The sequence below is a fragment of the Kogia breviceps genome, chromosome 15 (assembly GCF_026419965.1).
Source record: "Kogia breviceps isolate mKogBre1 chromosome 15, mKogBre1 haplotype 1, whole genome shotgun sequence".
NCBI lineage: Eukaryota > Metazoa > Chordata > Mammalia > Artiodactyla > Physeteridae > Kogia > Kogia breviceps.
Genome location: NC_081324.1, coordinates 67,656,753 through 67,669,508, shown reverse-complemented (window position 1 = coordinate 67,669,508; position 12,756 = coordinate 67,656,753). Strand labels below are relative to the sequence as shown.

Genomic DNA, 12,756 nt, shown 5'->3' with positions numbered 1-12,756 from the left:
AGTCATACCTGGCAGCTTCTGGTCGTGGGATGCAAGGGCTGCCCGTGTTCCCTCGTTTTCCTCTAGAGCCTCCCTTTCTGTACACATCTATTCTCTTTTCAAGTACAGCAAACCAAGAGCACAGGGGTCTGATATGCAGTCAGGCTAAGCGGACTGTCTGTCTGCCAGTGCACTGACGGCCACCTCTGCCTGGGCTTCTCCGCAATCTGGGGCGCGGTCGCAGTCGGCGTGAACTCATGTCAGGACAGAGCAGTCCGGGCACCCAGCAGACGGGCAGTCAGTGCTCGTGGAGTGAATTAATTGAATAATTGGTGCTTTCCTTCTGCAACAGTTCATTATTCTCCCAACAGGCCTAGGCAGTGGAGAGAATTTATTACGCCCAATAATAACATCCCGCCTCTGCTCCTCGCCTGCTCCCCAGTAGTACACCTGCCAGCGAGCCCACCCACACCTGACAGTCACATGGGATGTGTCCTTTGGTGTCCTCACTGTGCTTTCTGCTCCTAGAATAAAATAAGCCCATTGGAATCTCTGTACCAAAAAGTGTGATCTGGCGTAGGATAGATCCTATTTGTGGTTGCTATTAAAGTCCCAGATGGATCTCATTAGAAGATGGATTCGATCTGTCAGTGGTTCCAGGAACCCGTGGCGTGAACCACAATTTGTGTGTGACACTTTTGTTTAGCGGACTCCTGTTTCTTCAGCTTTCATACCACACGCTGGCGCTGAACACGCCAGCACCAAGCGGCGCATGCTCCGCGCCGGGCAGGCGTGAAGAGCATGGAGTGGGCGGGCCGGGTGGCACCTCTGCTCAAGGGATCACCCCGTGGCACCCAGGGGACCCCGGGGCGGCTCCACTGTGGCTTCCAGGACCCTGTGGCAAGCACAGGGGCACGCAGGAAGTCCCTTTTTGTTTTAGTCTTTGCTGTCAGATATTCTCTGCATGTGACCATCCTGTTCTACCTTGATATGATTTCATCTCTCTTCTTTCTGTAATGATTCAGAATGCTTAAATTCTTCCGGGACCCATTTCTGACCGTCAGTTCTCCCTGAGCTGTGATTATAGACAAATGATGTTTGATTTGTAGGCAAATGTGTACCGCTCCTAGGACATGCACAGAAGCCTTTTTTTTTCTTTTTTTTTTTTTTTAGTGTCTTGATGTGAACTTGTTTTCAAAGTACACTGCCAAGCTCCAGTTAATCAAGAATTCTGATTAATCAAGGGTTAATAAAATGGAGTCGGCTCTTAATACAGCTGGACTTAGTATCACCAGATTAAATAGTGGCAGCTTTTGCTACACATGAAGTTGGATGCACTTTCCACTTTCTAGACTTTGGTGGTCCCTGTGGCCAGTGACCACGCCTGACGGCCAGTCACCTGCTGTGCTTGGGCGGCTCTGGCCTTGTGCCTGCTGTGGTCTGGGCTGAAGTGAGCCTAGCTGACGAGAAATACCATGGCGGGCTTTGAAGTGTGGACACCTAGAATGTCAAGGGCACAGCTCCATCTAGAAAGTCCGGGATGAGAAATGCAGACTGGTGGTGAACTGGAGAGTTTCCATTGTCCTGAAACTTGTCATTAATCATGGTTCAAACCAGCCTGCATTGATTTTTGTTTTGTTTTTTAATGTCTCTTGATCATAGATTTCTTCAAGGAAAGACTGGTTCTCCTACCTCCCGTGATCTGGGTGTACTCCTCCCCCTTGCTCTCTGTCCTCTCCTGCCTCACCTCGAGGCCGGTGTCTGGCCCCGACTCATCAGGACCCTCTGGGGCTGGTGACACTTAAGCTAATTACAAGGGTTTACCCACGGGTTACCATGGGAATGCTGAGAGGCAGTCCAGTTTTCTTCACCGGGGTTGCCGCTGCTCTGCCACTTACTATCTCTCAAATTCTTACTTTCGGTTAAGGGTCAGTGTCCTCACCTGTAAAAAGGGAATAAAACAGTTCGTTCCCCCCAGGATTGTTATGAGAATTTAGTGAGTTCACTGTAAGGACTCAGCAAGTGCTTAAAATTATATGAAGAAACAAATCTGCTTGTGAGCCTGGGCTGAGGGACGCACCACAGTTAGTGCACAACTTGTGACACGCGTATCCAGTAAGTGTTTTAGTTTCTGTGTGTTTAGAGGTAAAAACTTTTAAAAAGCCAGAATGAACTCCGCTGACTATACTATCTGATTTGGATTTGCAAGGGTGTATTTTTCTCCTCCTGCTAATCTTAACTCCACATTTCAATTTTCTCCCAATCAATAATCAGTACAACTGGTTTGGCATTTGCATCTGAGTCCCGAGCGCTGCTAGTGATCAGAAGCTGCCCTTGGGAACGTAGATTTGTGGCATTCTCGGGGGGAGTGACCGTGACATGTATTCTGGACTCTGGGTCTTGTGAGCGAGGGTGTGGGGTCTGGCAGTGAGGCTGGGGGAGGGGGACACGGTGTCTTGGGCTTGAACCTCTTGCCTTCAGAGCCATTGCACTGATGAAGTGAGTGGTGGCCAGGTGTGACTTAGCTGGGCAGCACATTCTGGAGGTGACAACACGTTCACACCCTTCATCCCCTCTCAAGGGACAGCTTCACTCCCCAGTTCTGGGCTTGTCTGAGCACCAGGAAACTTGTCTTTGTTTTTTGTGCCCATGGTCTCTGAAGAAGCACAGGATTTCAAAGGCAGTCGACAAATGAGAAATCCTGGGGGGTCACAGAGCTTAGAAAGCTTATTTTTTTCGTAAATGGTGTGAATCACCGAGGTCTAGCTGTGGTTTCCGCTGGTGGAGGAGCAGGAATGAGGAGCCTCGACATTTATCTGAAGCTCCAGCTGCCTCTCTCAGATCAGGAAGACATAAAAGTCCAATGTCATCTTCAATTTGCACGGACTCCCTTTGGAGATGCAGGGCTGGCCAAGTCAAGTGGAGCACTTAAAACACCAGGGAAGTGATAAATCACAGGGTGAGGGTGAATATGCGTGAAAGGCGTCTCCCACAGTTAAAACAACCAGCCAGGCCTCCCTTGTGACCTCCATCAGCATCGCCTGCCTGGATGGGGGCAGCTCCACAGGCTGTGCTGCCCGTGTGGTGAATACGTTCAGCACCCCCAGACCCCGCTCAGGGACCCACATGGCTCTGCCTGCTTTGGAAACCCTGAGTTGTCTGATGGAGCGTCCCCTGCCTTGGCTCCCTGGCTCCAGAACTTTCCCTTTGTGAGAACAGGGCAGATGTGGGGGGCGGGTGGAGAAGAAAGGAGAGCAGGTGTCAGCAGAGGCACCAGGTGTGGATTCAGAACACAGGAGAGAGGGCACTGGCTCCGTGGGAAGCGTGGGGGAGGCGTTGCAGGCATGGGCTGGTCACAGCGCACCCTCCTCCTGGATGTGACGCCTGGGCTTATCCCTGAAGGCCACTCCCACCTCACGCAAACTGAATGTCCACGTGCCTCTTAACTGTCGAGCACTTCCAGTTTTCTTGCTTGTTCCTGGTAGCTCCCTAGATAGAAGATTCTACCAGCCTCTGCCAAAAGACCACGATCCAGTCCCTCCCTTTGGTTGGTGGGCTTTACCTGGTCAAGCCATTGCCCTTTGGGAGGTGCTGAGGAGCGTGCAAAACCTGCCTTGCCCTTCTAGGGTATTTTACCACCATTTGGAAGTGTCTGAGGACATTAGTGGGCCTTATCGGATGCAGTACGACATCTCATTTGGTCCCTCAGCACTGAAGATACGACGTTTCAGTGCAGCTTTCCTCCAGCACCTGATTTGTCACTGCAACAGCGGGAGGGAAGAGTCGGGATGCAAACTCATTCTGCGGGCTCGAGGTTCTATTCTTATGATCGTTGCTGTGATTTCCCTCCTGATATTGGCAATTGGAAATGACATCAGTCTATCTGCCCCATTTCCCGAAGGTGCTCGTTCAGAGTGCTCTGTGCCCATCAGTTAGCCTCCCCCCGCCCAGCGAGGTGAATCAGGCCGATTCGTCCATTTTCCAGGTAGAGGAATGAAGTGAGGCCCTGCCAGCATCACATGGGCAGCTTGAGACATGGGCAGATACCGGTTTCCAGGCATCATTCTGCCACTTTAGGTCCCTAAAGGATTAATAAACCAAAGGCACCCTCTGGGTTTTCCCAGCCATATTTCTCTCTAGAGCAGATACAGTAGCTGATACCAAATTGGATTTGTTAATTGTGGTGGACTTGGCCCTTCATCCCACCTCTGCTTAGGGATAAGTGTGTGGACAGCTCTCTCCCCGTGCACATCACCAGATGGCATTTGAGTACAAGCTGTCAACTAGCAAGACAGCAGAATAGCTTAATCTGACCAGTTTATAGCAGCTATCCCCCCTCACCGGCCCTGCCCCCTCAGCTTTCATTTGGAAGGGGAATGTTTATCACACCCCAAACCAGAGATTATGTTGGAATTTGCTGCTGCTGGATTTGGCTGTCACCTTCCTGCTCCTGGTGGAGAATCTGCCTGTCCTTTTGTATCTGCGCCCTCCCCCGCTCCTTCGTTCTCAATATGTAGTGGTGGAGAGGAAGTGTAACATGATTTTAGGGCTTGCATTTCAATTCTACTGCATTTTTATGGGACAAGCAGAGTCTCAGCGCCTAGAGTTATTAGGTTAGTATCTAAAATGGGTTCAGCGTTGTGGGTCTTTTTGTTCTTTTTGTTTAAAATGAATTAGACGCTCCCCCACCCCTTCTTCTCTTCTCCCCCCCAGGATGAGTGGATTGAGGTGAAGCCCCCAGAGACTAGTTGGAGGAATCCTGGCGCTCTGATTAGTTTTCTTCTCCCAGCTTAATTGTAGAGCTTCTTCTCTCTCATCATTGATAGCCGAAGTGGCTCTGTGTCCCACCCACCCCCTTTTGCTTTAGGAACAAGATTATCACAGTGCGGCCTTGTGAATCAATTTCTCTGTGCTGATGAAAGTGTAATTCATTCTTAATCAAACAGCCTTGCTGCTGCAGGCTCTGTGCCGGAATACATTTAGTTATTCTCTCTTCACTTTGGGAAGCAATCCCCCTCAAAAGGACTTTTGGAGGAGAGCTGGAAGGAGGGAGCTGGCAGCCAGCCTGGGGCTGTGGTTTTCCAGCAGGGGGCACTCCTGGGAGTGAGGCCGGAGGAGCTTCATAGCTGGAAGCCTTCACTGCAGAGCAGGCCAGGAAGGATCGGCGAGCCTGGTGCTGGTCTCTGTGCTTCCAGGCTTGCTGTCTCTAGACCCTGGGACCCTCTCTCAGGGGCAAGCCAGGTCCTCGTATCTAGATGGGCTGCCTGAAACCCTCGCCCAGTGAGTGGGAACCCGTGAGTCTGCATATTGTATGCAAGCCCGGGTTCAGGAGAGGCTGCTGGGTACCAAGTCCTTCCCTAGGGTTGGGGGAGCCAGCCTCCTGTCTTTTTAAGGAGACAGAAGTGTCTCCCGAATCTGATTCATTAGCTGGCGGAGGTGTCTGTTCGGTGATACTGCACACAGCTCGGGTGGTGTGAAGAAGTCTCGCCCTGCCAGGAGGCTCCCCGTCCTGCCCTTGCACAGCCTGGTGGCCGTCACAAACAGTGGGCAGTGTGATGCGGAGATGGCTGTGGAGGAACTCTGCCAGGCTGTGTCTATCAAGGCTGGGCAGGAAGAAGGGGCCAGGCCACAGGTGGACCAGAGCCCCCCGAAGACGAAAACCACACCATACAGATATGCAGCCGAGAAAGAAAGAGGAAGTTTGTCTCCTCAGAATGTAGCTGGATTAGTGACAGACTTGAACAGCTGGTTCAGTCAAGAGAGAACTTAATTCCTCCTGTATTATTCACACGGTGGATTTTAATCAGATGTGAGGAGACAGCTGCAAGAGAGAAGCGGGTCAGTCCCGTGCTTGGTTAGGAAACTTCATGTTCTTTTGTCATCTTCAGGGAACTGGTGAGAGAAACGTGGGGCGCAGAGCCCCCGGAGGGGCTGGACACGGCCTCCAGGACTCCCTGGCCGCCTCTGTCTGGACCCAGGGAGCGTTTTGGACGGTGCGGGGCAGACGTGGCCACCAGTTATGCTCGGGCAGAACTCTACCCGCGTGTCCTCAGAAGGATTCAGAGAAGGTGGACCAGACTTGACAGGTCCCAGAATGAGGCAGCCACTGTCCAAGAGGCCCTGCTTGTCTGTCCGCATCCTGAGGCCTTTCTGCTTCACCACCTACTGAAATTCAGAGTCCGCCCAGCATGGCAACGTGGTCGTAGAGCCACGTTCTGTGCACCTGGGGAGTCCCTCACGGCACCGCCCCAGTCCTGGAGGTGCTGCCCCCCGAGCAGTGGGTCTGGGGTGATGACAGGCGTTGCTGGATCACCAAAGGGGCTGCAGGGTGGTGGGTGGCCCTCGCGGCTGACTCCGGCTCTCACCGTGTGGCACCGCAGGATGCGAGGCCCAGGGTGGTGGATCATCTCTGTGGTCCCTTTGCCGCGCTGTGCGGAGAGCCAGGCCCGTCCCTGAGCAGGAAGACATACCGAACGCTGATGTGGCTTGTACACCTTGGGGTAGGAGAGGGTGGCGGGAATCCAGGATGCTTGTGAGCCAATTTCCAGGAGTCTACGAAGACGACCTGCAGAGGCAGTTCCCTTTATGAAGGACTAGCTTTGTGCTGTTTCCTCTAAGCCTTCCCTTCCTCCTTTAGGGATACCTCCTGCCTGAGGCTACACAGTCAATGTGACAGTCAGTGAGATTTCTAGAAAGAGCAGGTGGTGAGAGATCCCACAGGTGAGGGGAGGGCTGGGGTGTGGGGTGGAGCTGGGCCGGAGCGCAGCTGGCAGTGCCTGAGGGGGAACCTCCTTGCCCCTGGGCTTGAGTCTCCATGTGGAAGAAAGAAGCCCAGGCTTCTCCCCACGGACCGTCCTCACTGCCCAGCTCCCCAGCCTGCACTCCAGCACGAGCAGGTCCTGATGCCTGAGATGAGGGACGCTGCGGAGGTGGGGCAGGCAGAGGAAGGGTTCTGGCAGTGCCAGTCAGCTCATGCGGGATTATCCTCTGATGACGGGCTTCCTGTTGGAATTGGAACCACCACAGACTGTACAGAAAGGGTAAAAGGTGGGGGCGGGGCAGCCAGGTCTGCCTGTGGGCCGAGGTGGGATGCTCCAGTGCCCTTGGTGTCAGCAGCCACGTCCGCCACCTCCATGCGGTGGCTCTGCCCATCCCTCCAACAGCCTGGAGACCACGGTACTGTCTTCTTGCCGAGGCTGCGCGTCCAGGGTGCTCTCCTTCTGCACGGCCAGTGTTTGATCTCGCGCCGCACCTCTCCTTGGTCTGGGGTGCGACTGCTGCTCTTGCGAGATAAGAGGTCAGTGCGGGCTGGGATCCAGGGCAGTGTGTTGCCCACCCGAAGAGGGCTTTGCCTCCCGACAAGCACACGCTCAAGTGACTGGAGTCTGGCGCTGCCAGAGCTGCCAAAACCCTCCACTGGCACCTCAAGGGGACAGCCAGCACGCAGCTCTGGTAGGAGGATCCAGGAATTCTTGGAGCCATCATTGTACAAACGGGCAGGAGGCTCTCGGAGGCCCCCACAGCCTGGGCTCCATGCCTGGGGAAGACGGGGGCATCTGCTCTCCCTGCCTCAGAGGCTGTGAACCCTGCCTTCGCCCTCACCCCTCCGAACCTGCCCTCTGCCCTGCTCCCCCCGGAAGGAGAGGAGCCGGAGCTGGGGGAGAGGGGACGTGACACTGCTGTTAATAACACCAGCAGTAGCGTTTCACCGCGCGCCAGGCACGGCACCGAGCGCTCCACAGAGTTTCTGTCCCTCCGCACGTCACCCTGTGAGGCAGGGGCTGCCACCACCCCTGCTTCTCGGTGGGAACTGGGGCCAGAGGGAGTCAGTGACCTGCCCAGGACCACCCAGCCGCCCAGATGGGCTTTGGGTCGGGCAGTCTGGCTGTGTCTGTGAGTGACTCAGTGTATGGAAGGAAGGGCTGCAGCAGAGCCCCTGTCCCCTGAAGGTCCCCTGTACCCTGACAAGCCGGCCTGAGGCCTCCCCGGGAGTGTGGGAGGAACCCGAGTGGAGACACGGGTTTCACACCTTTTGATTCACTCTCCCCCAAGAGCCTTTTTGTCCCAGTGGCTCTCTGGCTCTCTTTCTTTCTTCCCCAGTTACCATCCTTGTTTCCATTATCACAGAGCACCGGCCCCTCTCCTCTGCTTGTGTTTAGGGAGAAACCCATCCTTCTAGAGGGAGTTCCTTTTCAGCAAAGAAATGAAAGCTCTCTCCATTCCCGTTGGAGCTGGGCTTTCCAAAGGGTTTCTGAAATTGGTTCCACTGAAAAAAAGAGCTCAGATGTCTCCCTGCATTTAGCTTGTTAGTCAGGAACTTCAAGGCCAAAAGATTTGGCAGGATTTAAAGAGCTGGCTCTCAAGCTGTCTCATTTTGAGTGTACTGATGCTGCGTGTCTTTGATGGTGAAGTGGTTGGTTTGGAGTCTTCTTCCCCCACCCTTTGGAGAGCCAAGCTCTCTTTGGATTCAGGGACTGCCAGAGGTCGAGGGAATGGGCCAGGCCATCTAGCCTGGCCCCATGGTTTAACTCCAGAGAAAAGTGGCTCAGAGAGGTCAAGGGTGTCCACTGGGGCTACACAGCGAGCTGGTGATGGAGAATTAGCGCCTGGGCCTTCTTAGCCCCAGGTGGAGTTCTCAACTTTCCCATGCATCGCACCATTTCGTTATCATTATCACCTACATCTTATTCACTCAACAAACTGAGCTTCTGCTATGTGCAAAGCACTAAGCTAAGTGGTTTGAGGGTATGAAGATGAACAGTACGCACTCTGTGTCCCCCCTCCCTGAAAACACTCCTTAGCAAAATCCCAGAGCTGGATATGGAGCACACAGTCTCACCCAAGTAACTGATTTCAGGAGTAGAGCAGGAAGCAGGGCACTGGGGGTACGCCCATGCCAGATGCTTCTGTTTGGGGAGATCCTGGGAAGGGGCCTCCCGAGTTGGGGGATTGGGGTTTGGCAGCCTGGGAGGTCACAAACCTTGGTTCGTGCTTTATCTGCCAAACCGAGAGCTCCACCGCCAAGCCTCCCTCTCCCTTCCACGTCTTCTCAAGTTTGTGCCGCCAAGACAGCATTCCTGGGAATTTCTCACAGTTTCTGCCCAGAGCACCGCCCTATGTGCTGCGCCCTCCCTGCCTAAACCAGCCCTACCTGGAAAGCCCGTTGCCTCCCAGTTTGTGGATGGAAACCCCCTCTCAGCTGCCAGTTCACGGGCAAGTCTGCTTTGGGGCCACCTGGGGAGCCAGGAGTGGAAAGGATGAGCTCTTCCTCACCTGACACAGGCCTGCCCTGCCCGAGGCCATGTCTCCTTGCCACAGCAGCGTGCCCAGGGCATGAGGACTGAGACACTTGCATTGCTGAGGAGGGCCCTGGAGCGGATGAGCACCCAGGCTGTGACCAGCATGGACAAGCACACCAAGAGGCCTTGTAGAGACTCCTTTGTAGATGGGGACGTGAGAATCTATTAAAATGCCCAGGGTTCCCCTGCCCTCTGTGAAAAGGTGACATTGATGACATTTTCCTGCTGACATGCTTCTGCCCACCAGCCATCCCTCCTGGCATGTCCTCAGTTGTCACCTCCTAATTTGAGTTCCTGGGCAAATCTGGAAACTTACTTGGGATTGACCACCAGCTTCTTGAACATCTACTTGAGCCGTCTTCCCTTTCACTCTCAGCCACCTTTGAGTTTAGTCCGGGAGTCAGGAGGGCATCCTGTTGTGAAAGAACTGAAAGCCAGCCCCCCTTTCACTTTCTTCTCTGCTTCCTTGCAGCTCACCCTGCAGAGCGCCAAGTCCCGAGTGGCCTTCTTTGAAGAGCTCTAGCAGGTGACCCAGCCACCCGAGGATTGGCCACTTCTGCTTGCGGCACCGATGGGATGGGCCTGACACCGAGGGAGCCGTCCGTAGGCGGGCTGGATGGGGGCTTCCTCGGGAGCTCTGGAGCTTTTCCTGGCTGAGCGGAGAGCCCAGCCCCCTTCATGTGCAATTGCCTTGAACTATGACCCTGTAGAAGTATCTCTCTTGGGGTTCTAGTTCTCCTGACCTGAGTCTTTAAATTTTTTTGAGTATTTGTCTTTCCTTATCTAATGTGGGATTCCGTGCTTCCTTCATCCAAAGCACCCTGGGGTGTGTGTCTTACTGTCCACTGCTGACCTCCCAGCCCTGTCTGGGAAGTGGCTGTAGGAAGTGAAGTACACAGCCCCCCTGGAGACCAGGAGGCTGGTGCCATCCCTGCCCCCCACGTCCCCAGAACATTCATCTCCTTCACTGGTTTGGAACTGGCATGGGAAGAAGCGTGGCCGCCCAAGCCCAGGCCCACAGCAACCTGCCTGCTACACATCATTGGAGAGCGAGCCAGGCAATGGGTCTTCGGCCTAGGCACCCCTGAGGTAGCCCTCCGGCTGCCAGCTGGTGGGGAATGGGAAAGGCCCTCTGCCAGCAGAGGGCCTGGGAGGCCAGCAGAGCCGTGTAGGAACCTGCACCCTACAGAACACTCGCTGCCTTTCTTCTGCCACCTCAGACCAGGGTCCAGGTGGCAGGCGGGGCCCTCACCAACCGTAGCCTCTCTTGCACGTGGCAGGTGGGGTGGAGGGGCTCCCCGACACTCTAGTCAGCACCTGGCAGCCCAGCCATGACCGGGGGTCTCTGTAGGGCTCTGAGGCCCCGACACCCAGTTCCACTGGCCCCAGTCTGCCTCATTGATCTGAATCATCTTTCCTCCTGGCCACACGCCAGCAAGGCCCTCCCCCCCATGGCTGTACCTGGGCCTCCTTGGCAGTTGCCTTCGTCTCCTTGAGAGCCCTTCGCTTTATGTTCTCCCCTGGGCTGTGTGATGGAGGGGATGCAGGTGACCCCTCAGTCAGTGCTCTGCACCTGCTGACACGCGACCCCCGGCCATGCCGGGTGGCAGCAGATCACAAAGCCACCCCGCGGCCCATACTCCTTGGTTTGGGGCCGCTTTCCTGCCCTTTCTTCCTCCATGGCTGGTGGTGCTGCTGTGACCCACCAGACCATTCACATCCTTCCGATAAGGCTGCTGTGCAGAGCCGGGGATAAGTGGTAACCAGTGAAAAGACGTGTATTAAATGAAGGCGTGGGAGGGCCTGGAGATTTCCCGAGGGCAGAGGTGGCCTCTGGCACTCCTGTGTGGTTTTGAGAAACTGAGAAGCTCGCAGAGATCCTGCCAAATTCCGTGGTCAAGCTGACCTAGTGGAGTCCTGGGCTCGCCACCACCTTCTTGGGTCACCTTGCACGGAGGAAGCCAGCCCTATGTGTCCCCCCAGCCCCTCAGGACATGCAGGGCGGGACTCCGAATCTGGACACTAAGCATGAATGGCTGTAGCTGGAAGGTTCCCTTGTGTCTCTCTGTCCCTCTGAGGCCTCTTCCCGAGACACGGTCCCAGCGGGGGTCCTCCGGCCGCATTTGTAATGTAAGGTCTGACAGTTGTGAGGCTGTTTCCTCAGGCTCACCACCCATCCCTGACCTGCACATTTAGTCTGTAACAATGGCTGTGGGCACAGAGCGTGATGGTCATTTATAAAAATGTTGTCAGGCTTTGTTTTTTTATTATTTAACTGCTGTGTGTATGTCTGAAGTCTGGGAAATGCCGAGCCGTGCAGCCACAGGGGAGCCGGCTGGGATCTGAGCTGTGGAGGGAGCAGACTCTGGAGGGCCGGCAGAGCCTGGCTCCAGCAGGGACAAGGCAGCTGTCCTTGGGGACGAGAGCTGGCAGGTACCTCCCAGAGATGAACAGGCAGAGAGGATGGCGGCCCTCAGAAATATCTTGAGCCCCGGTGGAAGAAGGAATGAAAGCAGAGCTTGGTTTTCAGGGCATGTGCCAATGGCCGAGGTGACTCTGTGATTTGTAAGTGAACGAGCTTAGGTCTTATTAAGTAAGGAAGCCCCCGACCTCCACTGAGAGCAGGGCCCTGCCCGGATCGTTTCGTTAGAAGTGCTCCCGATGGTCCTCGGGCAGAAGCGCCGTGCTGGTAACACTCAGCGAGGCTGTGCTGGCAGTGCCTGGCGGGTCCACACAGGGCACCTCGTTGATCTGATTGAGGCTCCACCTCAGCCCCAGCGGCTCTGACCTGTGCTGTCCTCACAGTTATTCAAGGTATTTGCGCACCCATCGGGCCCTGCTGGACAGCACCCCGCGGCATTACCTAACGCTTCCTGAGTGATTGCGTTCTGTAGTCTTGGGGACAGGTTTCTCTCTCCCTTTCTTTTTCAAATCAAAACCGCAAGTCCTGAGGCTAACAACCTGCGACTGGCTAAGCTTCGCCGCTGACAGGGCTGGGGCCTGCAGGCTCCTCGAGGGGGGCGGCCTTGGCAGGGAGATGGCCTCTCCCAGCCACCCGGGGGCCAGGCTGGCCCCTCTGGGCTTCCAGGAAAGCTCCATCCACCCGTTTTCAAAGACGTCAAACCACCCTTCTTCCTATGGGGCCTCCTGTCAGGGCCAGACCAGGGAAGGCCATTTTCTATTCTGGGGGATTGTTGTAATTTAAATGATTGTTTTAATAAAAATTCTAAATTGTAAAAAGTTCGTCTTGGGCTCCCTCAGTTTGCTTGTTGCTCTGGCCATTGAAGTGGTGACTGGGGCTGGCAGGTGGCGGCTCCCTGATGTCCAGGACCTCAGCTCCAGCCCCACGTCTTTGGTGGTGAAAGGGTCCCCTTTTCCGGGCTGACGACAGCACCGCGACTGTGCCTTCACCAGGGCACCCCTCGTGCTTCCTGTGAGGCAGGCCCTGTACTGGGTCCCAGCCTCTCCATGTCCTTCC

The 12,756-nt window shown here is 55.1% G+C and overlaps 1 protein-coding gene across 5 annotated transcripts in view; it reads left to right on the top strand.

Moving 5' to 3' along the window:
• NF2 (NF2, moesin-ezrin-radixin like (MERLIN) tumor suppressor) overlaps positions 1–12,521 on the top strand; it is an 87,537-nt gene extending 75,016 nt beyond the window's left edge. For all 5 annotated transcript variants that reach the window (XM_059040896.2, XM_059040897.2, XM_059040898.2 and 2 more), the window contains one exon: positions 9,751–12,521. In XM_059040896.2, the coding sequence (XP_058896879.1) occupies positions 9,751–9,801 (51 nt within the window). In that variant the 3' untranslated portion in view covers positions 9,802–12,521. The remainder of the gene's footprint in view (positions 1–9,750) is intronic.
• The last annotated feature ends 235 nt before the right edge of the window (positions 12,522–12,756 follow it).